Consider the following 25,873-nt stretch of genomic DNA (forward strand, 5'->3'; position numbering starts at 1 on the left):
GAATAAAGCACTAAATAATCTAACATTTTGCAAAGGCAATATCAAATAGAAGATTTTGAGAGTCATTTTGAACTGTCTATCATCAAAAAAGTCGTAATCTCCATTGATATAGTACCATTAGCACTATATATCAATGGTCAACTCATCATTTTCAACTGTGTTGCAAAAACTCCAAGAGAAAACATTTCAAACATTGCACATCCTTTCAGTTTTCATAAGACTCCAAGAGCTAGGAGAACTGTTCAGTAGGCTACACTAGTGTCTATAGGGTTCCTGCACATGGCTGCAAACGATGCCCTTCACGTTTGTTCTGTTATCTTTTAGACAATTGAAACACCATCTGCAGAGCAAACTTGTCCCAGAGTCCAACAATAACAGTGCATAACTAATTCTGGTCCTCCCCAGGGCCAAAAGGCAGCTTCCCATTAGCAGTCATATACACAACTAATTCCCCATGTGTCGAGCCATCATTCTGAAGCATCTCTGCCATGCTTAGCACAGGGAATTCTGCATTTTGCCCCTCAGTCTAAATGTATTGCACTCAGTCAACGGTGGGAAAAAAGCTGTCTAGGACCCAGACGTTTTTCCCACCATTGACTGCAATGCATTTCATCGCAGCCTGTGGAGCAAGCCAGCATGTGTATGCGTGCAGACAGCTTAACTCAGCTGTTGACTTGGCCCTTGCACTTCTGGGCTTTCTCCAAAGAGTATTGAGGGATACTTCCAGCTGCAGACATAAAGGTTTTGACTGCAGCTTCACCCGTGACCTCCAACAGATGCCCCAACTGGACGGACGAGGCCGGCTTTTTAATTTCGCACCAACCTACTCACAAAGTTTTTACTGCCAAGTTTCCCGGTATTTGTCTGCAGACTTAGCCATACAGTTGCCGTCATGCTGAGTAAGGTATGCTTGATCTCATAAGGCCGCATTTTGGGGTTACATTGGGGTCACCCCCACATTTTGTGGCCCCCCAAGTTTTCTAATGGTGGGTACCAGGTTTGCATCGCTTCTGCACCCGGTGTGCAATCTTTAGGAGCCACGCTCATACCCATAAGTCTGCGCATACATGCAAACATGCACTCTCAAGTTGAGCAGTCATGTGGCACACACAGTTGCCATGTGAGCGCATTTTCCTTTCCCCCCCCTCCTTTCTCCTATCTCTCTCTTTTTGGAGTTATGCTTATTGTGGGATGTCAGTGACTGCGCTCATTACTATTATGGGATGCCACACAGGAGAGGGCGGGGGTGAGCGTTTCCATAGTGATCGTGGTTGCTAAGAGGGGTGGAGGTGTGTGTGTGTGGGGGGGGGGGGTGATGTGCATAGAGGAATGGGGAAGAGACTGTAGAAGAGGGAGGGGGTGAGTTGACTATTATGGTCTGTACGTTGCAAGGTAACTATGCAGAGTGGGGGAGGGGTGAGTGAAATGTGCGCGTATATGTATGAGTGTGCATGTGTGTGCGGGGAATATTATGGGATGCCTGCCCCCTGATCTCTTTGTGTGTGTGCGCGCGAGGAAGAGAAAGAGGAGACGGCGTCGTGCGCACACGCTGCCACCAAAAATACGGAAATATATTTAAATTACATATACACCGCTACCATCTGGAATAAAAAAGCATCCAAGTGGTCAATCAGTTGCAAACTGAGCGTGGAGTTACTGTTTTTTTGGAAGCTTGAAGTTGTGAGTATGTCAGTTTCTGGGTCTGTGAATTGACTTGATTGAGGGTGAAGTAGGTTCGGGTTGTCACACAAGGGGATTTTCTGGGTATATATCAGTATGTGAAGTGGATCAGTTCTGTTTCGAGTTTTAAATCTGACCAACCGGTTTAGCTCCGGCTAGCACGCATGCTAATGGGACGGATAGTAACCATAGTAAGCTGAACGCAGAGATGGAGTGAAAGGAGGAGATATAAATATGTGAACTTCGCAGGCGGATAAAGTTGGGTTTATTGTCCCATGTGCTGAGTGTTGATGTCCTTTTATGTTTTACCGGGTGCTTGTTAGTCCTGATATTTAACTTCCGCTTTCTTTTATGCTCTTATTTTCTGCCCTGTTAAACCTGGCCCGGCTACGATTTGGACAGACTTCACACTGGGTCCGAACTCTGGATTATCCACCAACAATAACTTTCATTTAGTTAGCTAAACTATTGGCTAACTCAATAGAAGAAAGTTTCCTGCTGTCCGCTATGTCTGGAAGTGAAGATGACAGAGACGATTATGGAGCCGCCGACGACCGCCTAATGCAAGGTAAGATGAGGCTCATTTGTTAGCCGCTAATGTTCACGCTGCTTGTGTGTTTTTGACGTTCGCATCAATCATGCTGCGTTAGCTTAGTGCTAGCTCGTTCATGCTGCTAACTACTGCGTAGCTTCCATTAGCAAACAGGGAAACAAACATGTTTTAAAGAACTCAAATTGTTTTACCCCAACCATAGTCGGAGGTTGTAAAGCTGATGGATGCACTGTTGTGCTGTCACGCTGAAAAACCGGCATGTTCCCGGGGCCTAACATTAGCCAGCTACCGGTATTTTTTACGTGTCGATGACAAGATGGAGGCAGCCAGTTAGCTTGGAAGCTGGTGGATGACGTTCGGTAGCGCTCCCCTCCTCGTAGCCGGCGCCTTCAGTTTGACTGTGGAAGGAAAAGTACGAATAATAACAGACATAAATCCACTTTTTCCACATATTTCGCACAAATTACTCGATCTATCTTATACTTTGCTTGTGCCGTGCGTTGTTTACGGCTGGATTTCAGCAAGCAGCCGCAGCATACACAGCGGAACCTTAGAGAACAAATAGTCTCTTCGATCAGCTTCAACTGGTGAAGTCAACAACACGATTGTTCTCCATTCAACGGATAACACGTTTTATTATGAAATCATATGATAGTGGATTATGAAACTAAAGCTAATGCGGAAATGTATCATTTGTGTTTATATTCTTGCTTGTAAGAAAGAGTCTGTAGTAGTAGTAGAGAAATTCAAGGCATCTGATTGGCCTCTGGCCGGTAGGGATGGACCCATTAGACTTTTACCTACCTATACCGATTTCCATTTTTCCTTGGAGTCTGACTTGTAGATTTTAGTTTTGATCAATTTTACTTTTGTAAATACTATGATGTATAAGAAAGATGGATGTATACTAGGACAACTAGTTTTATCCACATACACGCATTAAAACTAATGTTCCCAATAAAATGCCGTCAAACTGATCCCAACATAGTTAAAGTTTATAGTTTTGATGCAGTTGTGATAACAATGAAAATTTGCTTGTTCCAACCTGAGTTCACACCATGGTAAAATATTAATTATTTGTATCTTTAAAATCTTTTAATTATTTGTATAGTATTTTTAGAAATATTTTTTGAAGTATTTTAGAAATATCCTGTCTCCAGTTATGTAGGTTCTGATCCAGTCTGGACTAGTTCATTTTCTTATTTTTTGCAAATTTAGGTTATCAACCTTCCCCTGGTAGATATTATTCACAGAAATAATAAGTCAACGGTTCTCTATGATATAAGTTAATATTTTTAAATTGTTGTCAAAGCAGGTTGGAGTTCTTGTAGCACACTTCTAAATCTGTGTTGCCTCTTGTGTTCTTCCCATGCATTGTTTGTCTAGGCAGTGTGGTGTCCTTCCACCAACTAAAATCATGTATGGTTAATCTGTGATTGTAAATTGCGCTGAGGTGTAAATTTTTGCACCCCTACGATCCTCTATAGGATAAGTAAATATAGAAAATGGGTTGGTGAGTTAATATGTAACTTTTGTAATCAGTTTTGGGGTCAATTGTTTAGGTTTCTGAATGTTGGGTAATACTTAAACATCTAAAGTGCTTGAATTTTCCCAAAATGGTAGACATTCAAAAAGCATTTTTAAAATGTATGTATCGTTTAAACTTTATGCATCAGTCTATTTGCAGCCAGATGTTGAGCAAATGTCCGGAGTCATAAATCAGGCCTCTAATTCCATTGATCCAATCAAAAAAAGGAAAACATCTTGTTAAACGTTTTTAACAGTAGCTTCTCGTTTATTTTAAAATTACTGCTTTTTTCCACCCTAAGGACATTGAAAAGAGGACATTGACTTAGAATGCTAGTTTATCTTCTGATTTACCTGCTGTAAATTCATCTGTTTATACTACAGTAATCTGCTTTCATGGTTAAATAGATGAACAACTGGACTTTCCTGGGTGGAAACTTTCTCCAAAGCGGCTAATTACAGCCATTAGAAGATTAGATATTTTACCCGATAAGGCTCATTCAAATGCAGTTAATTGCTCACGTGTAGCAGTTCACCTTACACCTACTTGTATTTTCTCTCCACAAGATAAAAACTGCCATTTACCACCATATTGGTTGTTTCAGTAAGCAGTTGCAGCTAACCTGTGCACAGTTTTCATCAGATGGTTCACAGATATGCATTCTGTCTTCAGAGCCCACTGTTAAATAACGATCACGCAGCCTGAATGTGCCGACACGCTGTTTGTGGGCGTGCATCCTAACCGTGGCGTGTGTCCACTGGCCTGATTTGCAGATGATGAGGAAGAGGAAATCTCGGAGAATGAGTCTCCGAAGGTGAAGAAGAAGAAGAAAAAGGCCAAGAAGAGCCGGGAGAGCAAGGGCAGCAAGAGGCGGTCGCGCAGAGAGGTAAGCAGCCACAGTTACATTTTACTGTGAGGTTGTTGACTCCACGTATTTTCCTGTGTTTTCTGAGTCCTGTCTGTTTCCTTCTTGTCCCAGGAGTTGACGATCAGCTCCCCAGAGCCCATGGACATGGGTGGAGTGGAAGACGTAGAGGATACGGGCTCGGCCCAGCGCTCCGAGAGCGAGGGCAGCGACTACACTCCAGGACGGAAGAAGAAGAAGAAAGCCAGCGGTGGCAAAGAGAAGAAGAGGAACAGTGTTCCCGAAAGGAGTTCCAAAAGGAAAGAACCAGAGCCAGAGGAGGATGACGACGATGACGATGATGACTCGGTAAGGAACAACTTTGGTATTTCAAGTGGATTTAAAAACAAATGTATGTTTCAAGAATGACCAGGAAGTACAGTGCTGAGAAAAAGTGGAACACTTAAATGTTTCAACTCGTTAAAGGAATTTTAATATCACATAAAACATAGTCTGAGTTATTATACATTTAATTGTTCAAATGATGAGTTCATGCCTTAAGAAAAAACTATTCATACCAACCTGGTCAACTATATTTTGTGATAACTGGCAGTCAGTCCTGCACATGCTGTGCTACGAAGCATTACTGACCTACTTTACCCCCTAAGAAGTGTTTAGATTTAGCTTCATTGATGAATATTTTAGCATAAAAAGTTTGTTTTAGTCATTTCCCAGCATCTTAATCAGACTCGCTGGCTTGCTAAGCATCATTGTCCTTCAGTGTAACCTCAATATGTTTGTTATGAGGGTAGAAAACTCTGCTTTTCTGGTAGAGTAGAGAAATTATTTCCGTCCTGAAGTACCCTGCTACTTCAGAATCATCACACTACCATCGCCATGTTTAACTGCTGGAAAGCTGTCAGTTTTACACCAGATACCACTGGACTCTTCAGTTGTCTCAGGGACATTTTCCCAAAAGTCTCAGGAATCATTAAGATTCTTTATGGTGAGTGTAAAATGGGTTTCTGGGATCTTTTTGACCAGCAGTGACTCTTCCATGAAGTTGCAATGTCTGCACATACTTTCTTTTTGTAGAATCATGACCACTGACCTTGACTGAGGAAAATGTGGTATGCAGTGCTTCAGATGTTTTTTTTTTGTTTTGTTTTGATTTGATTCACTCTTGGGCTGATTTTGTAGGCTGCCCACTCCTGGGAAGGTTCACTGCTGTTCCTTACTTTTTTTATTTTAATATTTGGAGAATATAGTTTGCTGGTGTCACAAAGCCTTGGAAATATCTTTGTAACTGTTTCTAGTTTAATCTCAGTCATCATTGCAAATCCAAAAGAGTGCTATATTTCAAGTGTTAGGTATTCACACTCTTCATATCAAGAATATATTAAGTTAATTATGTTGATTCCTGCCCTTGATGCCCAAATCTAATTAATAATTGTAATGCCTGTTATACTAAAACCTAGAGGGAGTGGTAGGGACCCTGTAATGTCCTATGAATGTCAGATGAAATTCTCTTTATGGGATTTCTTGATTCTACCAGTCAGGCAGTGATCAGCGTTGGGTGTGGCTTGTGAAGGAAAAAGTGTGAATATTGAATAATGAAGGTTAATTCATGATTTAGAAAGGGATGAGTTATGTTGTCATGCAAAACATGGTCTGTTCTGTTTTTGTGCTGATTAGTAAATGAAAACTGTTTTGTATTTACACAGATCATCTGCAGCTGATATTAAATAGATTTTTTGATGATGTGAAATGTCTAAGTGTGACAAAAAGCAACCAAGGAAGAAATCTGGAAGAGGGGAAACAGTTTCTCATGGCACAGTGTTTCTGATCCCTTCTTAAGCTTGTTTGCGTCATAATCAGTTGTTCTTTATTCACTCCTGGGCAAAGGAAAATTGACCACATGGTGATAAATTACAGACATTTTCTTTTAACAAGTTTCCATCAAAGCTGTGCAAAAACGCGCCATGGTCATTTAAAACATGCCCCAGCTACTGGCGCTCTTCTTTCACAGTATGTACTGATGTAGCTTTGTAGAGATGAACCTCATCATTTATCTAGGTCTGTGGTAGATTTTTTTTTTTTTTTTTAAATTGATGCATTTTCTTTTTAAGAACTAGAAATGTCAAGGATCTGCGTTTCTAAGAGGCGGTCTTCTGTTGGTGAATAGCTGTTCTACCTGCCCTCTGCGGGTTCCATGATGAGCACCTTCTGCCTGCGTACCTGTAATGGAGTCCTGCGGTGTGACAAACACATGTGAAATGAGCGACGCTTGAACAAAGAACAGTCTGGTGGATTTAGAACCTGGCGGCCAATAGGGGGCCTTCTTGTTAATGACAGTTATGCAAAAGGAGGAGGTGGGAATGGTGGGGAGGGGGGTGTAAGTGTGTGTATGTGTACGTCTAGTATTGCTCTGTGAGATATACATATGATATAATGTGCCGTTACCATGGCAACCCTAGCTTTAGCACTTCCATACATTCTTGACCCTTTTTTTTTTTTCTTTTTTTTTTTTTTTTTTGGTTAGATAAACACATTTTGATTGCTTAGCAGAGCCGCCCTCGTTCCGCGCCGCAGCCCCGCCGTACAAGACGGAGGGCTGCACAGGCAGCCTTGATCAAAGGGAGCTGGGGGTGGAACGTGCAGTGCATTATCTTAATCTTTATCTGCTACTTGTGCTGCCCTGGATGAACCTCTTTGTTCTTCAGCCATTAAACTTCAGGGAGCAAAAAAAAGAAAAAAAAAAGTCTATTTATCAACATTAGAAAGAACCATTTAGATTGCATTCAAGGCGATTTGGGATATTCGTGAAGGATGAGATGTGGTGGAAAGTTTAGTGGAGAAAAGAACTTAATAATGTATTTTCTTTTTGTTTTCTGTTCTTTTTTTTAACAGCAATTCATTTGCAGGCATTAATTTTAACTTGTCTTTAAGATATAACAGTTTTCTACTTATCTGTACAATAACTGATACAGAACTGTTGGATATTACTTATTTTGTTTGTGTTGTAGTTCAACTTCCTGTTACTTCCTCATGTTAAGAATTCTAGTTTGAACTGAAGAAACAAATATTTGGACTAGAAATGCACTGATCAAACTTTTCTTTTCTTCCTTCTGATCTTCTGATTTGGATTTTATTTTCAGAGCCCATTATCCCAGTTAGATTGAAAATGGTGGGAGCTCATGGTTTTTAAACATTTAATGAATGAGGGGGGCACGGGGATCAATATTTGACCTGTGGGATCACTGATCAGAAACCATCAAGGGAAAATTGGCCAATGATGATCTCTGGCCGATTGATTGGTGCATCTATATCTGCACCTCATATGCACACACATGCACTTTTTAAACGACAGACGGTGAAAAACAGACTGTTCCAGATAACCACCAAATCAGTAGAGTTTCTAAAATGGTGCACATATCACTAAGCAATTTAGTGCAATTGCGCTGAAAAACATGCTGGTCTGTGTCAATTATTAAAGCGTTTGCTTGCTTGCTGGATGCTAATTTTAGAGGCTCTTCACTTCACCACTTGTAACTCTCTTACATGCAAATTGGCTCTGGTGGAGCAGATTCGGTCGTTGCAAAAAGGCCCTATTATTTTACATGCAACACAAGCCATATGAAGCATAATATTTTTATACCACTTGCGGTAAAACAAGGTCTCAAACCTTGTTTGAGACTCCTGCTGATAGAAAACGAAGATGTAAAAGCTGGATTTTGTGCTGCACAAATACATTGGTTTTTAAAGTTCCCATCAGATCAGTCGTCTTCTAAGTAAAGCAAAACGGTTTGTAGTTTTATAACTTTTCATGTTGAATATTAGTAAAAATATAACTGCATTACCACTTTTTCGACGTTTTTCAAGTGCATTAGACTTCAATGTTTTTTTTAATTGTTATTATTGTTTATTATTTCCTGCAGGAGCCAAAGTCATCATCTCAGCTCCTGGATGACTGGGGCATGGAGGACATTGACCATGTGTTCACCGAGGAGGATTACAGATCCCTGACCAACTACAAGGCCTTCAGCCAGTTTGTCAGGTCTGTTCTGGCCTTAGTTTACCCATAATACTGAACCAGTTGCTCTGGAAGCCCTCACATGTGCATGTATTATTTGGAAATGTTTTTCACAGAAACATCCCATGTTTCTTCTGTGACTGTTCTTTTTTCCGCACTTTTGGTTCTAACACTCTGTTTTCCTCCTCTACAGGCCGCTCATTGCAGCCAAGAATCCCAAGATCGCCGTGTCCAAGATGATGATGGTTTTGGGGGCAAAGTGGCGAGAGTTCAGCACAAACAACCCTCTGAGAGGAGCAGCAGCTGCGAATGCTGCGCTGGCTACCGCTAACATACCAGCTGCTGTAGAGACCATGGTGGCAGAGGTCACACCTGCAGCCGAGCCCCCGGCGGCCCCGGCCGAGCCTCTGCAGACGCCGGCGCCGCCTCTCCGCAAAGCCAAAACCAAGGAGGGCAAAGGTACCGCTGCCGGGACTGCAGCGAGGGAAACCGCTGTCTCATTACTCTGGGTAACTGATTTATCCGTTTGTTGGGTCTGCAGGTCCCAACGCCCGCAAGAAATCCAAACCAGCACCAAAGCCACAAGAGAAGAAGAATAACAATGCCAAGACGAAGAAGGTCGCTCCTTTGAAAATCAAGCTGGGAGGCTTCAACAGCAAAAGGAAGCGCTCCTCGGTACGAACACGCTCCACGTCTTTACTGACGCTCTGCTCGTGCGGTGCTTGTATGGACAGTCTCCTAATGAAGCTGAACTTTTAACGTTTGCTTCCGGTGTGTGCAGAGCGAGGAGGACGAGCCCGACGTCGACAGCGACTTTGAGAATGGCAGCATCAACAGCGTCTCCATCTCGGAGGGTTCGAACAGCCGCAGCAGCCGCAGCAAGAAGAAGCTCTCCAAGAACAAACCCAAGAGGAAGAAGGGTATTTCTTAGATTTATTTCTCCCTCTTTATCAGTCATTTCTGTATATTAGGGCTGGGCGATATGGTTTCAAAAATAAATAAAATCTCCAAAAATTTTTTTCATAGCATCCAATTTTTTTTTTAATAAATAAAAAATGACAAAAATATTTTCAAAAAGTGTTTTTTTTTTCAATAATTAATTTTATAAGTTGTACACCGAGTATTAAAGCCGCATTACAAAAATCTGTTTAATTACAAGGTCATAGACATAATATTATCAGAATAAAGATGCAATTGTACCAGAACAGCTAAATATTATGAGGAAAATAAGACGTCTTAATGAGAAAAAAGATTTAATAATTTCTTGTTGTTTTTCGTATTGAAATTCTCATAAAATTACTACTTCGATCGCCTAATGTTAGACTTTATTCTCGTATTATTTTGACTGTTTTGTAATATCACATGATACTCGTATTACTGTGACTTTAGTCTTGTAACATAAGTTCTTTATTCTCATTAAAACCTTTATATTTCATCGTAGATTTGACCTGACTTCAAAGTCCAAATAAATAGTAGGTGTTAAAAAATAAATAAATAAAAATTATGTCAAACAAGATGGCCGCCCTGGGCATGCTGACATCACTCAGGACTGTGGAAACCCCATTAGATGAAATGTATGTTTTTCCCGCATTGATGGGGGGAAAAAACTGATTTTCAAAAAAATTAAATAATCAAAAATTAAAATCGATTTATCGCCCAGCTCTACTGTATATTTGTTCTAAAACTCTGGATTATTAACTGGATCTGAACCAGCTGGTTAATGGCCCCTTTGCAGAGGGAGATAATAAGTGGTTCAGGGAAAGCTTTGAGAACGAGAGCGGAGCTGAGAAAAACGAGCCGTGCAGATGAACACATTAGTCATCGTGGCTGAGTCAGTGGAGTATGGGTATATTTAGAAGTACAACATCTTCTGGGTTGTCGCCCGCCGAGGCCTCTTCTGTCGCTGCTGTCACAAGATCGAAGCGGCAATCGAAAGACGTCACGGGTGGATTCACATCGAGGTCAGACTCTGAACTGTGCCATAAAACCTTCAGGGTGGAAAACCTTCTCACTTCAGCTGAGATTTTGATTCCAGAGATCTAGATGCCCCGATTTTCAACAAAGTGTTTATAATTAAAGCCATTTGTGTCTGGAGTATGCCTGAAAGAAGTTCTCAATTAAGATTCTGGTTAAGGAATTACATGGAAATAGATTTTTGTGTTTTGCTGATGAAAACCTTCCTTGTCAGTCGTTGAGTATAGAGGAAGTCTGAACTCAGGTGGAAGAAGTGACTCATTTCTGTGGTTTTCTTTTGACAACAATGATTAGAAGTAGAGCCTTGAAACCAGGACCTCAGTCTGTTATAGTGGGATTTTGTGACCAATTAACACAAATTTCTGCATTATTGTGATGTGGAAGGAATAGCATGGACGGTTTTCAAATGTTTCTTGCAAAAAAAAAAAAAAAAAAAAAAAAAAATCTGTAAAGTGTGGCATGCTTTTGTATTCAGACCTCATGATTCAATGGTTTGTTGAACCATATTTTTTATCTCTGGAAGTTGGTGGAGATAAACACTTTTATTCCACTGTTCTTTGGTGAATTGCTTGTGCTTGGTCAGATTAGATGAAATGTATGTAAACATCAAACTTCAAGTCTTGTACGTGGGTATTGACTGGGACCTTTCTAACACATTAATTAGCTTTATCTAAAAGACTTTATGAATCGCATTGTCCAGCTGAGACTGCCACTCTGCTCCAGTCCCAAATCTTCTGGAGGATTTTTTTTCCAGGGTTACTCTGCATCTCCATCCATCAGCATAATGCTGCCAACGCTACAGCTCACAATTGGCATTTTGCACCAGAAAGTAACATTTTGCTCCCATTTGGCGAAATAATATGCTTATTTGTTGCTCTGGTTTTATTTAGGGGTATCAGAGTAAAGGAGTCTGCACACATAGACCACTAGAGTTGGTCTATAATATAAATTGATGTTTGTGGTTGTGGTGTGACAAAATGCAAACACATGAAGTATGAATTATTATTCCTGCCGTCAGAAACGGAAGATGGCGATGGATACGAGACGGACCATCAGGACTACTGCGAGGTTTGCCAGCAGGGAGGGGAGATCATCCTGTGTGACACCTGCCCCAGAGCGTACCACATGGTGTGTCTGGACCCCGACATGGAGAAGGCCCCGGAGGGCACCTGGAGCTGCCCGCACTGCGTAAGCTCATCTGCTGCTAAAACAATTTAATGCACTTGCACAGAACTGATTCAGATTTTAATTCTTTTTTTGTCCTGAACGATAGGAGAAGGAGGGCATCCAGTGGGAAGCAAGAGAGGATGCCTCAGAGGGAGAGGAGGACAATGGCGAGACGGGTGAGATGGAGGAGGACGACCATCACATGGAGTTCTGCCGGGTTTGCAAAGACGGAGGCGAGCTCCTCTGCTGCGACTCGTGTCCGTCGTCGTACCACATCCACTGCCTGAACCCTCCGCTGCCCGAGATTCCCAATGGGGAGTGGATCTGCCCCCGGTGCACAGTGAGTGGGACGTTGTTCTTACGATTAATTGATGATATAATTGGCACATTGTGCAGATTTTTTCATTTAAGCACTTAAGCTGTTTTTATACAGTATGAGAAATGAATTAAAAATGAAAATAAACAATTCAATTCCTTTTTTTTTAAGTGAGAGAGAAAAAAAAAATATTTTTTTTGCCTAAAATACAACAACATAGCATTCCTTTAAGAAATGCAAAGGATGCATCTCTGCCCTCTCTGCTCAATTTCACATCTGTTCGTTTTTTGGATTAACCTATTAATAACTGGACAGCAAAACGATCTTTTTACTGGATTCTTGATGAATTCTTGGTTGAACAAATTTTACAAAAAGGCTTTTTTTATTTTAAATGCAAGATGTATTTACATATTTTGTACCATTTTGGCATAATAATTGCTAAAAGCATTGCTTTCAGCTTGTGGCCTTTCTTTGAGTCTGCACACTCCAGTTAACAGTTAATTGATTACTAAATTAATTGACAATTATTTAAATAACTGATTAATCGTTTCAGCCCTGGATTCATGTAGGGGTCAGTATGTTGGCCTTTTGGACATTGCTAAAATCACGATAACTTTCACATTTTTTGTCATTCTCAGTGTCCACCCTTGAAGGGGAAGGTTCAGAAGATCCTAACATGGCGGTGGGGAGACCCGCCTCCTCCTACGCCTGTGCCACGCCCTCCAGATCTCCCCGCCGAAGCCCCAGACCCCGCCCCTCTGGCCGGGCGGTCCGAGAGGGAGTTCTTCGCCAAATGGTCCAACATGTCTTACTGGCATTGCTCTTGGGTCACAGAGCTCCAGGTGCATACAAGATGAGGACACACTTTTTCATCTCTGAACGTCTTTGGTGACTGTTTATGTTCCACATCAGCTGGAGATGCACTGCCAGGTGATGTTCAGGAACTACCAGAGGAAAAACGACATGGATGAGCCGCCGCCCATCGACTTCGGCGAAGGAGAGGAGGACAAGTGCCTGAAGAGGAAGCACAAGGATCCCATGTACACTCACCTGGAGGAGAAATACCTTCGCTACGGGATCAAGTTTGAGTGGCTGATGATCCACCGCATCCTGAACCACAGGTCAGAGTTCACACAATGTCTGAGCTTCTTTATATGGAGAAGGAACATCATTCTAAAATGTTTCTAATTCAAATTAAATGACTTTTGACCGGCAATGTAATAATGTATAATTATTGGCTTCACTCACTCAAAATGCTGTTGTCTTTTATTTTATCCTAATTTAATCCTTTAATTTAGCTTGTTTTTTTTTTTCTGTGATGAGAACTTTCAAACAAAACTGGCCTATGTATTTATGAGAGATTGGTTGATGTGTCTGTTTACTCAATCAGAGCCAATCAAGTGTAGAATTCCAGCCAATCTGTCAGTAAATCGCAAGTTTAAATTTTTTGCTCTAAATGTTGCAGTATAGACGCGAATATATTCTAAAAGTATTTTTTATTGAAAATGTTTTTTTTATTATTATTTCTAATGATTTAAATAATAAACTGTGTTTAATAGGACTTGTTTATGTCCTCACGAGTCAGGCTCTTCGTATCCTCAGTGGATTTAAAAAAAAAAAATGCAAATCTTTAGTTTTAACTTTCAGAGCTTTAGGATCAATGTCTGACCACGGCTTGCTGTAGAAAGGTTGCCTCGCATTGGGAAACCTTATTGAATTACTGCATTGACTTGCACTCACTTAATGCTTCCTTTTAACACAGACGCAGACTGCCTTGTCCTGGGTGAACAATAACATTTAACTGTTTTTATGTTTTGCTGATGCTGTTTGTGTGATCTGACCTTGAAGTAAAGCAAAACAGGAGATGGGTTTTTGATACTGACTCATCCTTTTATTGCATAATCGTTCTGGGCTTATTGATCACTTTATTTATAGATTAAAAATGTGCAATTTTGATCTTGTTAAATATTACAATGACGTTATCAGTTGGGATTGACTCACATTTTCCTTCTCTCCTTTTTTAAATTTTTGCTATTTTTACTGCCTCTTTGTTTTATGTAAAAAATAAAAGGTTCTTCTCACCTGATCCACTACCAGTTCCTTTGCCACAGGAGAATTTAATAAAGTTTGGTCAAATCTTGTTGCTCTCAGGTGTTGAAGTTGCTTTTTGAGGTTTGGCAGTCTAAACATTAAACACATGGACTCGCATGTCAGAGCAACACAGTTTAATGTAGGGATTCAGCCAGATATCAGAATTAGTCAATTAATCCTTGATTGGTGATCAACAAGTCAAATATTAAAGAAAAGAAAACAAATAATTTATCATATCAAATCAATGCATCAAATCTAAGGACTTTTTCTGCTTTTGTTTATTAACCACCACAATGTACTTTATTGATTAGATTAAGATAATTTTGTGTTTTATTTTTTTTTTATTAATACCTCAATCAAAACTTGCAAAATTATAAAAAATAAAGCAGGAAATCTGCATCAGGTAGGAAAAATGTAGTTAAAGTTTTAATGTTTTTAGTTAAGTTAGTAATCGAAAAAAAAAAATTAATCAAGTCCCAGTTCCTACTTCCTGAAACTTACAGGAACTCTTTCAGTATATTATGGAGCTTTATTCTTACCCAACTCAAGTTGTTCTAAATATTGCAGTCACTGTTTTAGTGTGTTGAATACATTTCTTGAATACTAGTTTTAAAAAAAAAATTATTTTCTCTTTTTTTTTTTTTCCAGTGTGGACAGGAAGAACAACGTCCACTACCTGATCAAATGGCGCGAGCTGGCGTACGACCAGGCCACCTGGGAGTCCGAGGACATGGACGTACCCGAGTTCGACACCTATAAGGTTCAGTACTGGAACCACAGGTAAGATATTATCATTTCATGTCCCTTTTGATGCTTAAACCAGCCTTAAAAAGGGCGTTTCTAAACGAGTAAACGTCTCTTTGTTTCAGAGAGCTGATGATGGGAGACGACGGGAGACCAGGGAAGAAGATCAAGGTGAAAGGAAGAGTGAAGCGGCCAGAGAGACCCCCCGAGAACCCGGTGATAGATGTAAGTATGCCTGTTAGTGACTGAGACATTTTTAAATAAATCCTTTTGAATGTTTTGAGACATTTTACCTCCCTTCTTTGAAAACATTTCTTGCTTCTGTCTGCAGCCGACCATAAAGTTTGAGCGGCAGCCGGATTACCTGGATAGCACTGGTGGGACTCTGCACCCTTACCAGCTGGAGGGTCTGAACTGGCTGCGGTTCTCCTGGGCTCAGGGTACAGACACCATCCTGGCTGACGAGATGGGTCTGGGCAAGACGGTCCAAACCGCCGTCTTCCTCTATTCGCTCTATAAGGAGGTGAAAACCTGAATAATGTAGATTTACATGTTAAATTCACTTTGTTAAATTCATTTGTATGTATTGTTTTTATTATCTGTTGAAAAAAATAACTAATATTTATCCATCTTGTGAAGAAAACAGTCATAAATGTTGGTTTTGTCAAGATTTCTATAGAAGGTCTGAGTTATTTAGTTGAAAATGTCCCAGTTTTAGTTATTGCTGACAGAACGCCTGTTTGGCAGTACTGCAATCCGATTGGTCAGGAGCTCTTCAGCCATTTTGTCAGGTGAAGTCTGATGACATTCACTGGGATCTGAAACAGTAAACAGATGCGTCTCATGTGTGGCTGCTGCCACCTAAAGTTTGGAGGTCAGATTGCACTTTTTAAGGAAGCCACAAGGGACTCTGCAGCTGAATGTGATTTGTTTATAAAATCAGATGAACTTGTTTTTCTGCATTAATGGGAGGATTCAGACTTTGACTGAGAGTTTAAAAATAATAGCCTCTGCAGGGTTGAACTGTGGCAGGGCTGACCCACTTAAATGCAAAACTCTGATCTCTCACATTTTTACTCATAATTATGCTGATGGGTACATGTATGTAAATATTCAAATGCTTATGGAGATGCATTTACTGGTGATAAATACTGAACTGAGTTTATCATGTAAAAAAAAGGTCATTTAATTTTGTGTCTATGGAGATTTTACAAGTGATTCATTTTTTTCACTATTTTCAGCAGGATATTCTGTGACTTTGCTTTGAAAGTACTTTCACTCCTGGGAGACTGTCTTAAATGTTTTCCATTTTTGAATATTGTGAATGTAGAATAATAGACATGTTTGGCAGAGGCATTACAAACCTATTTTTTCCCCCAACACTTTTAAGGTGACATTTACATTAAAGCTCTACTAGACTAGATTGTTTAGAAATGAAAAGTGCAATCATCTTGTTTGGAGACAAAAACGTCCCCTCTACTCTTATTCGTTATGCTAACATTGTCTCCACTTCCAGGGTCACTCCAAGGGGCCGTTCCTGGTCAGCGCTCCTCTCTCCACCATCATAAACTGGGAGAGAGAGTTTGAGATGTGGGCGCCCGACATGTACGTTGTGACGTACGTCGGAGACAAAGACAGCAGAGCCGTCATCAGGGAGAACGAGTTCTCCTTCGAGGACAACGCTATCCGCGGAGGGAAGAAGGCGTCGAGGATGAAGGTGAGAGGAAACGGGCTGGAATGAAGAGTAGGATGAAGATGATGCTTGAAAAGTTGAGATGATGATGAAGGTTTTTCCTGTTTCCTCCAACAGAAAGATTCATCAATCAAGTTCCACGTCCTGCTGACTTCCTATGAGTTGATCACCATCGACATGGCCATCTTAGGCTCCATAGACTGGGCCTGCCTGGTGGTGGACGAGGCCCACAGACTGAAAAACAATCAGTCAAAGGTGCACTGACTATATTATAGATTATTTTATCAGATAATGCCAACACATGGTGGGAACATTCCTCGCTCACTTTGTCATTCATTGTCTGTTCTAACCTTTATGTTAACTAAGTAGCAAACATGTTTCCTCTGCTGCAGTTTTTCCGGGTCTTAAACAATTATCCGCTGCAACACAAGCTACTGCTGACGGGAACTCCACTGCAGAACAACCTGGAGGAGCTTTTCCACCTCCTGAACTTCCTCACACCCGAGAGGTTCAAGTAAGTTGAGCCACTTTTTTATTTAAGAAGCTGATTGCTGACATTTGTTGAAGTTGTAACTAAATGAGCTGAATCAGATGTGCCTGGGAAACGTATTCACACTCCTTGAAACTTTTCCCTACTTTATTACATTAAAATAACTTTTTTGTATGAATGAGTTGGCAAAAATAACAAAATGTACAACAATTCTTACAAAAATCGATTAGTCTTGAATGCCCATGTTATTTGTTCCAGAGCCTGACTAGTGCAGAAATCCAAAAGGTTCTTAGATTCATATCTAAATTAAAGCCTTAAATGTCTTAAATTAAGTTTAAAAAGTAAGCTGGCCATTAATTACAGCTCTTAAATATTGTCTTGACTAGACAACTTCAGCTCACGTTATATGTATTGTTTTTCTCACAAGACTTTACTGTCAAAGGTTTGAGTCGCACACAGACACTTTCACCGCGTTCTGTGACTTGCTGCTAACATTCCCTTGCTAGCTAGCCATCTTTTGTACATCCATCACTGGTCAGTGCAATTTTATTGCCAGTTAGCTGAACAAAAGTTGTACATTTCTTTGGAGATATAGGTCTTAAATTACATTCATAATGGTCTGAACTCAAACTCTGGGCTACAAAATAAATCTACGAAATAATCGACAAATATCTGCTCAAGATTTCTCATGCAAGCAAACAAACCAATATTTTTATAGACTTCGTGTAAAAATACCAGAAAAGACAAAAACATACAAACTTAATCCATGTTTGTTTTCCACCTGCAGCAACCTGGAGGTCTTTCTGGAAGAGTTTGCCGACATTGCTAAGGAGGATCAGATCAAGAAGCTTCACGACATGCTGGGTCCGCACATGCTCAGGAGGCTGAAGGCCGATGTCTTCAAGCACATGCCCTCCAAAACCGAGCTCATCGTCCGGGTGGAGCTCAGTCCCATGCAGAAGTTAGTCTGGAGCAGTGATCTACAGTCGAAATGACTTAGTTGGATTTGAATCCTGACGTCTACTTTTTCTTTACCCTTTTGCAGAAAATACTACAAATTTATCTTGACGAAAAACTTTGAGGCCCTCAACACGAAAGGTGGAGGAAACCAGGTTTCTCTGCTGAACGTCGTCATGGACCTGAAAAAGTGCTGCAACCACCCCTACCTCTTTCCTGCAGCAGCTATGGTATGAGCTGGAGAAACCATCATCTCTCCTTATAAAAGAATTTGCAAATCTTTGGACAAAAAACTCTTATTTATTTAAAAAAAAACTGAATGAGGGAAAAAAAATAGATCCTCTGAATGAAGTTTAGATGAGAATTTATCAGTGTTGTCAGTTGCTCAGCTAAATTATTTCTTGTTTTAAAATCTTGTGTTTAATTTCTCACACCAAACAGGAAGCGCCAAAGATGCCCAATGGGATGTACGATGGGAGCGCTCTCACAAAGTCATCTGGAAAACTGATGCTGCTGCAGAAGATGATGAGGAAGCTGAAGGAAGGAGGACACAGAGTCCTCATTTTCTCACAGGTCAGCAGCTGTAGAAAAGCAGGTTGAGTTTGTTTAATTGTCCTTTCTATTTAACAATTTGTTGTTTGTTCTTGTGCAGATGACCAAGATGTTGGATCTGTTGGAGGACTTCTTGGAAAATGAAGGGTACAAATATGAGCGGATTGACGGAGGAATCACCGGCGGGATGAGACAGGAAGCCATCGATCGTTTTAACGGTCAGATTTCTTTTGTAGCTTTCTAGAAGAAATAATTGGAAACGCAAGACAGGAAAAATATCTAACTATATTATACTGTCTTATACCATAGCTCCAAAAGAGAAATTAAAATCTGCATCATAAACTTTACAAAAATCCTTATTGTTGCGTCTTATCACAGGCAGATTCTAAACAAATACAGAACAAGTATTTACCGTTTCCTCCTTCGTCCCTCAGCTCCCGGCGCTCAGCAGTTTGCCTTCTTGTTGTCCACGAGGGCCGGAGGTCTGGGAATCAATCTGGCCACAGCCGACACAGTCATCATTTACGACTCGGACTGGAATCCTCACAATGACATCCAGGTAAAGCCTCGTTGCTGCTTTCCTTATTAAATATTAAATACGGTGGTTGTCAGATTAATCATGTCTGCCTCTTTGTCGGCTCTCAGGCCTTCAGCAGAGCTCATCGTATCGGTCAGAACAGAAAGGTCATGATCTACAGATTTGTCACTAAGGCCTCTGTGGAGGAGAGGATTACTCAGGTAATTGCCACATTAATATATTTTAGTTCTCAGGTAAAATGTTTCAGCCTTTACAGTCGTAAAACTACAAAAACTTCACATCTTCATCTCTGGATCTCTTGTTTCAGGTGGCCAAGAAGAAGATGATGTTGACTCACCTGGTGGTCCGACCCGGTCTTGGATCCAAGACGGGCTCCATGTCTAAACAGGAGCTGGATGACATTCTCAAGTTTGGAACAGAAGAGCTGTTCAAGGACGACGGAGAAGGTGAAGATGTGTGGCCGGCAGACGGCTTTAAAAAGTCTGGGAAATGATCTGACTTCCTCAGATTTGGAGAAAATAAATCAGAAAATCTTTGTAATTCCCAAATTCATGCACAAACCTACATAATTCATGTTTAGATTTGAGAAAAAAAAAAAAAAAGTTGTTCCAGTCAGAGTCCTTTTCCTGACATTGCACATGTAATTATGGACGAATGAATGAAACTTCTTTCTGTCTTAATCTTTCTCATAATTTACCTTATCAAGTATCTGGCTATGAATTTTTCTATCCATCCATCCATCTACTGTCATCGTGTAACATTTCCATATTTAAAGCTTAAACTTTTAACTGTTGGAGCAATCTGGAGTTTGGAAAAGTATGGAGTTTCGACTTGAAACATGTTTGGGAATCCTGACCTGAACAATCAATGTTGACACATTTGTCCTCAGGTGAGAACAAAGAGGAGGACAGCAGCATCATCCACTACGACGACAAAGCCATTGAGCGACTTCTCGACCGCAATCAGGACGCCACCGACGACACGGAGCTGCAGAGCATGAACGAATACCTGAGCTCCTTCAAAGTGGCTCAGTATGTGGTCAAAGACGAGGAGGAAGAGGTGAGTCTGTGGCCCGGTGGGGTCGCCATGGAAACCCCCCTCCGTCCAACCCGACTTTCGTATTGCTACCCTACTTCTGCGGTGCTCAGGAGGAGGAAGTGCAGCGAGAAATCATCAAGCAGGAGGAGAGCGTCGACCCAGACTACTGGGAGAAGCTGCTGCGGCACCACTATGAGCAGCAGCAGGAGGACCTGGCCAGAAACCTTGGCAAAGGCAAACGCATCCGCAAGCAGGTCAACTACAACGACGGGTCACAGGAAGACAGAGGTAGGCCTTTTTTCTTTTAATTCTCTGAGCTTGAGTTACATTTCAGTAGGCCTCTCATTGATTGAAAATATATTTTTATTTTTTCTCTTGAAGCTGATTGGCAGGACGACCAGTCTGATGGACAGTCGGATTACTCTGTGGCGTCTGAGGAAGGGGATGAAGACTTTGATGAGAGATCAGAGGGTAAGAATCTAAAAACTAGCAATATAGGTTTTTCCAGGCACAACTCTTAACAAGCTCACTCACAGGAAATTAAAATATGATGTAGTATTCATCTGATTGGTTGTGGAGTCTTCAGTATCTCTGTTTTCTTTTCTGCAGCCAACTCTCGCAGGCCCAACAGGAAGGGCCTGAGGAACGACAAGGACAAACCACTGCCCCCCCTGCTGGCCAGGGTTGGAGGCAACATTGAGGTGAGCCGCTCTTCTTTAGACTGTTTGAATCCTACAAACATTTCAAAAAGCAACACAGCGACTGGTTTTAGAAATCCAACAGAAAGCACCTGAGTGAGATCTGAGCCTCCTGCTGTTTTCCAGGTGTTGGGTTTCAATTCTCGGCAGAGGAAGGCCTTCCTGAACGCAGTGATGCGTTATGGGATGCCTCCGCAGGACGCCTTCACCACCCAGTGGCTGGTCCGAGACCTGCGGGGGAAATCTGAGAAAGAATTCAAGTAAGTTACTTTTTTTTTTTTTTTTTTTTTTCTGTTGAACATGAAGACCGAAGGACATTTTCTCAGATCTGGTTTTTCCTCCCTCTGCAGGGCTTACGTCTCTCTGTTCATGCGCCACCTGTGCGAACCCGGAGCAGACGGAGCTGAGACTTTCGCAGATGGCGTCCCCAGAGAAGGGTTGTCCCGGCAACATGTCCTCACACGCATCGGCGTCATGTCACTTATACGCAAAAAAGTATGTTTTTGGTTTGAACTCTGTTTGATTATTAATGGAGTAATTAACATGGATATTTCACCCCAATAAGGCAGCAGCTGGTTTTAGTTGAGAAAATTAAGAATGATTTTATTATATAGAGCACGATTCAAGCAGCTGTACGAGCTGGAACAGGACAAAAAGAAAGATATATATTGATATAATCTTTTTTTAAGGTAAGACTATTAAGCAAACCATTTACAGCCAGATATCTCTACCTGGAGATATCTGTCTTCACCAACTCAATGAAGAACCTTGAATAATATGAGTTACAACATTTTTTATCAAACTCCATGACAAATATTCAAAGCATCTAAGTGCTAACAAGAAATCTGTATATGTCATTCCACTGCAGTCAATACAGTGATAAAGGTTGCAAAATTTAAATTTTTTATTTTTTCCACTGACGTCATCAAGTTGAAAGCCCTGATATATTTTTTGTTATTGTTGAGACTCATTTAGTCTGTAAACCTTGAAAAGTAGAAATTGATGCCAGATGTGCTTGTTGATAACTGCATCATCAGCATAAAAATGAAAATCTGAAACAGTCACATTTCTGTTGACGTTGTTGAAGTAAATGAAAAAGTCCTAAGTCAACCCCCTGAGGGACACCATTAGCTACAGTGAGTGGCCTATAGTGACCACAGCATCACAGACTTTCTACAGTACCAAATTAATAGTGGACATGTTATTTTATACCAATCCCACCTTCAAATCTAACTCTTTGAGTAAAAGAGCACTGAGCACCTGCGTGTTTCTTCATGTGGATTTTTCCCCCATTAAATAACTGAAAAATCCATCCTGTAAATTGTAACCAAAGCTCTGACCGGATGGCGTCTCTTTACCTTCCAGGTCCAGGAGTTTGAGCACGTCAACGGTCAGTGGTCCATGCCCTGGATGGCCGACCTGGAGGAGAACAAGAGGGCCGCGGCTCAGCCGGACTCTCCAGGGAAAACCCCGTCCACCGGGACCCCCGCCGACACACAGCCCAACACTCCTGCTCCAGGTACCAGCTTAGCCTCCGAGGTGAAGATGTTTCTGTTGAGGGTGTGGAGGAAAACAAATCCAATGTAACGCGAGTGTCTGTTTCTAGCTGATGACTCGGTGAAGAATGACGAGGCATCAAAGGATGGAGAGAAAGACGCAAAGAAAGAAGGCGAGGCAGATAAAAACGGCAAAGAGCCAGCTAAGGCCAACAGCAAGGTAAAGAATTTAAGAAGAAGGTAGGGTTTGAAAAAATGTGCGAAGACTTGAATCTGATTTGTCCATGATGCCGACAGGTTATCGCCATCCCGGACGACGATGAGAAGGTCCCTGTGGAGACGCAGGAGAAGAAAAACGGCGAGGAGCCGATGGAGACGGACAAACCGAGCAACGGAGAAGCGGAGAGCGCAAAAGAAAAGGAAGGAGAGGAAGGAGAGGGAGAGAAAAAGAGCGCAGAGGGAGGAGAGGAAGACAAACCAGCGGTAGATGAAAAGACGGAGCCGTCAGAAGTCAAACCTGAGGAGCCTGAAGTCAAAGGTGAGATTTTCAAGGCTTTTTTTTGTTCTTTAATTTGCAAAGAATGCTTTTTTGTGCAACATTTCTAAAAGCTGTTTGCTTGTGCTAGCTCTGCTGCAATCTTAATAAAGTTTGTTCTAATTAATGTTTTCATCCTGCAGGAGAGGAAAAGAAGGAAGAGAAGCCTGAAAAGATGGACACCACTCCTCCTGCAGAAGAAAAGAAAGGTAACTTTTGCAGATTTAACCTGTTAAGTGCCAGCTGTGATATGACGTCTGGTGGTGACTCTTCTGTTTTTGTTTTGTTTTTTTCTTTTGAAGAAGTGAAGGAGGAGAAAGAAACTCCAAAACCAGAGGAGGCGGCCAAGCTGCAGAACGGAGACGGCAGCAAAGAGGGCGTGGCTACGGCGGCGGCGGCAGCTTCCACCGCCAGCGGCGTGAGCGAGGAGAAGAAGAAAGCCAAAACCCGATTCATGTTCAACATCGCAGATGGAGGATTCACAGGTACGAACACAAAGGAAGTCGGGTCAGTTTCAGGATTCTGTTCCAAATCACTAACGGCTCTTTTTCCTTTAGAGCTGCACTCTTTATGGCAGAACGAGGAGCGCGCCGCCACGGTTACCAAGAAAACCAATGAGATCTGGCACCGTCGCCATGACTACTGGCTGCTGGCCGGCATCATACAGTATCCTTTTCCGACCGGAGCGATCCTGGACTCCGTTATGTCGATGTAGTTTTACCAGAGGCCGCCCTGGTTGGATGTTTGTTCCCCTGACCGCTGATCCCTCCAGACACGGCTACGCCCGCTGGCAGGACATCCAGAACGACGTGAGGTTTGCCATCCTCAACGAGCCGTTCAAAGGGGAGATGAACAGGGGCAACTTTCTGGAAATCAAGAACAAGTTCCTGGCCCGAAGGTTCAAGGTAGCAAATATTTTACACATGCAATACCTAAAGAAAAAATATCTGAGGTTATAAATTTCTATCAATCATAATTCCATCCATCCAAGTTTCATAATGTTTGAAGATTATCTGTCCATCCATTGATGTGTATGATTTTCATCATTGTCTGTTTTTTCTTTCTTCTCCATCTTTACATTCTGTCCATACATCCATTCATCATTTTTTTTCCCATTCATCAATTTTTTTGTTATTGCATCTGTTGTACTTCTTTTTCTTTTGCTCTTTTTCATCCATTATCTTTTTACCCTTTTCTTTTGCACTTTCATTTTTTCTTTCTTTCATTCTATTTATTTCATTCACTCTTTTGTTTTTCTTCTGCTCTTTCTTTCTTCCACCAAACCATATATCCTTTTCTTTTGTCTGTTATCCATTGATCCACTTTTCCATCTTTGATTCATTAATTTTTTTTTTTTTAACCAATCACTTTATTTATCTGTATATTTATATTTAATCAAACACAAAGAGCAGGAACATTGTAAATATTTTAAAAGATGCACCTTTCTGTCTCGTCTCCAGCTGTTGGAGCAGGCGCTGGTGATCGAGGAGCAGCTGCGTCGCGCCGCCTACCTCAACATGTCAGAGGATCCCTCTCACCCCTCCATGGCCCTGAACACCCGCTTCAGCGAGGTGGAGTGTCTGGCCGAGTCCCACCAGCACTTAAGCAAGGAGTCCATGTCCGGGAACAAACCGGCCAACGCCGTCCTGCACAAAGGTACAACCGACGCTCCACAAAGATATGACTTTTTTTTAATGGTTTTATAAATGATTTATATTTTATAAATATTAATGCTTTCTGTGTTTTCAGTGCTAAAGCAGTTGGAAGAGCTGCTGAGTGACATGAAGGCGGACGTGACCCGCCTCCCAGCAACCATCGCCCGGATACCGCCGGTTGCTGTCCGTCTCCAGATGTCTGAGAGGAACATCCTGAGCCGCCTAGCGAGCCGAGGACCAGAAACACAGACGCAGACGCAGCAGGTAGCGGGATCGAAGTTTAATTTAGTTTGTTTGCTTCAAAGCTGAATTAGCTGAAATGATTTGTTTGTTTTGTGATGTATTTTGCAGCAGATGCCGCAGCAGTAGACTGAAAATCGTCTCTAACCTCAAGAACCACCCCCTGCCTCACGTCAACATTCCTGATTGGTGCACAGCAGAACGAGTCGCCGTGCTCCGAGCTTGAAGCCACGTCCTGTTCACTTTTCACCCCCAAAATGGACTTTACAGAGTTTCTCTGGAGGATCAGATCTCCTCCCTGTCCCAAAAATGAGGCTGTGGACAGAAGTTTTTTTTTTTTATATTTTCCGCCTTTGTTTTTTTTTTTTTTTTTTTTTCAATTTCTTTATTAATATTATTGATATAATGTTATTATGATGGTTTTTTTGGGACCTAAATAAAAAATGTAATAAAGTTTTTTGTTTGGTTGGTTTTGATGGCTGAAATATAATAAGAAAAAGAAATAGTACTTAGCTTTAAAATATCACTTTGCTTAGTATTCAGGAATTTAGCAAAAACAGTTCATTTTGGTAATCTGAGTTGATCAAAAACAGTATTAAAAAAATAACCTCAACTTTACATGATGAAACTCAAGTTTGGTACAAAACATCCTAGTAGAGAAAAGACAATTGAAAGCAAATATTAATTTATTAGAATTTTCTCGAAGTGTCAACCAGCCAGTCTGGAATTAAACGTATTCATTTCAACGGTACATAGCATAAATGAGTGTTTTCATCCATGAAATTCAACAACTGGGAACTAATGTGTTGCACATACAAAGCATGGAAACTACAAGTCGACTCACAACAGAAGTTAAACACAGGACGGGTGAAAGCAAACAGAAAACGGTTCAAACAGAAGTCAGGTTGTTTAAAATCAGTAGCAGCACCAACAGAGTGACACTGACGTACAGCAAGGGCTCGGAGTTTCAGCCATGTTTTAACAGCGTATACAGCAATATATTTTAGGTGTGGCTGTCTTTTAGTGTTGCTTAAAATTAACCCATATGATG

The 25,873-nt window shown here is 41.2% G+C and overlaps 1 protein-coding gene across 1 annotated transcript; it reads left to right on the forward strand.

Moving 5' to 3' along the window:
- Positions 1-1,419: 1,419 nt before the first annotated feature.
- Positions 1,420-25,278, forward strand: chd4a (chromodomain helicase DNA binding protein 4a). Its single transcript, XM_014990527.2, has 41 exons — positions 1,420-1,680; positions 2,083-2,248; positions 4,535-4,647; positions 4,741-4,974; positions 8,544-8,662; positions 8,832-9,097; positions 9,180-9,313; positions 9,420-9,558; positions 11,631-11,800; positions 11,886-12,119; positions 12,734-12,937; positions 13,008-13,216; positions 14,835-14,966; positions 15,056-15,155; positions 15,262-15,453; positions 16,447-16,647; positions 16,741-16,878; positions 17,016-17,137; positions 17,901-18,074; positions 18,159-18,300; positions 18,512-18,643; positions 18,723-18,840; positions 19,057-19,181; positions 19,268-19,360; positions 19,468-19,606; positions 20,050-20,219; positions 20,309-20,486; positions 20,580-20,669; positions 20,808-20,899; positions 21,023-21,156; positions 21,247-21,391; positions 22,262-22,415; positions 22,503-22,612; positions 22,690-22,930; positions 23,071-23,136; positions 23,230-23,412; positions 23,485-23,593; positions 23,700-23,832; positions 24,388-24,583; positions 24,677-24,846; positions 24,934-25,278. The coding sequence occupies exons 2-41, from the start codon at positions 2,188-2,190 to the stop codon at positions 24,949-24,951; spliced, it is 5,880 nt and encodes a 1,959-aa protein (XP_014846013.2). The 5' UTR covers positions 1,420-1,680; positions 2,083-2,187; the 3' UTR covers positions 24,952-25,278.
- Positions 25,279-25,873: the final 595 nt, after the last annotated feature.

The sequence above is a fragment of the Poecilia mexicana genome, unplaced genomic scaffold, assembly GCF_051168715.1.
Source record: "Poecilia mexicana isolate PSO_F unplaced genomic scaffold, ASM5116871v1 scaffold_11, whole genome shotgun sequence".
Classification (NCBI taxonomy): Eukaryota; Metazoa; Chordata; class Actinopteri; order Cyprinodontiformes; family Poeciliidae; genus Poecilia; species Poecilia mexicana.

Coding starts and splice junctions, on each gene's coding strand:
- chd4a (XM_014990527.2), top strand. CDS start 2,188: ATGTCTGGAAGTGAAGATGACAGAGACGATTATGGAGCCGCCGACGAC. Junction 16,648..16,740: donor AGAAGGCGTCGAGGATGAAG/GTGAGAGGAAAC, acceptor TTCCTCCAACAG/AAAGATTCATCAATCAAGTT. Junction 24,584..24,676: donor CAACGCCGTCCTGCACAAAG/GTACAACCGACG, acceptor CTGTGTTTTCAG/TGCTAAAGCAGTTGGAAGAG.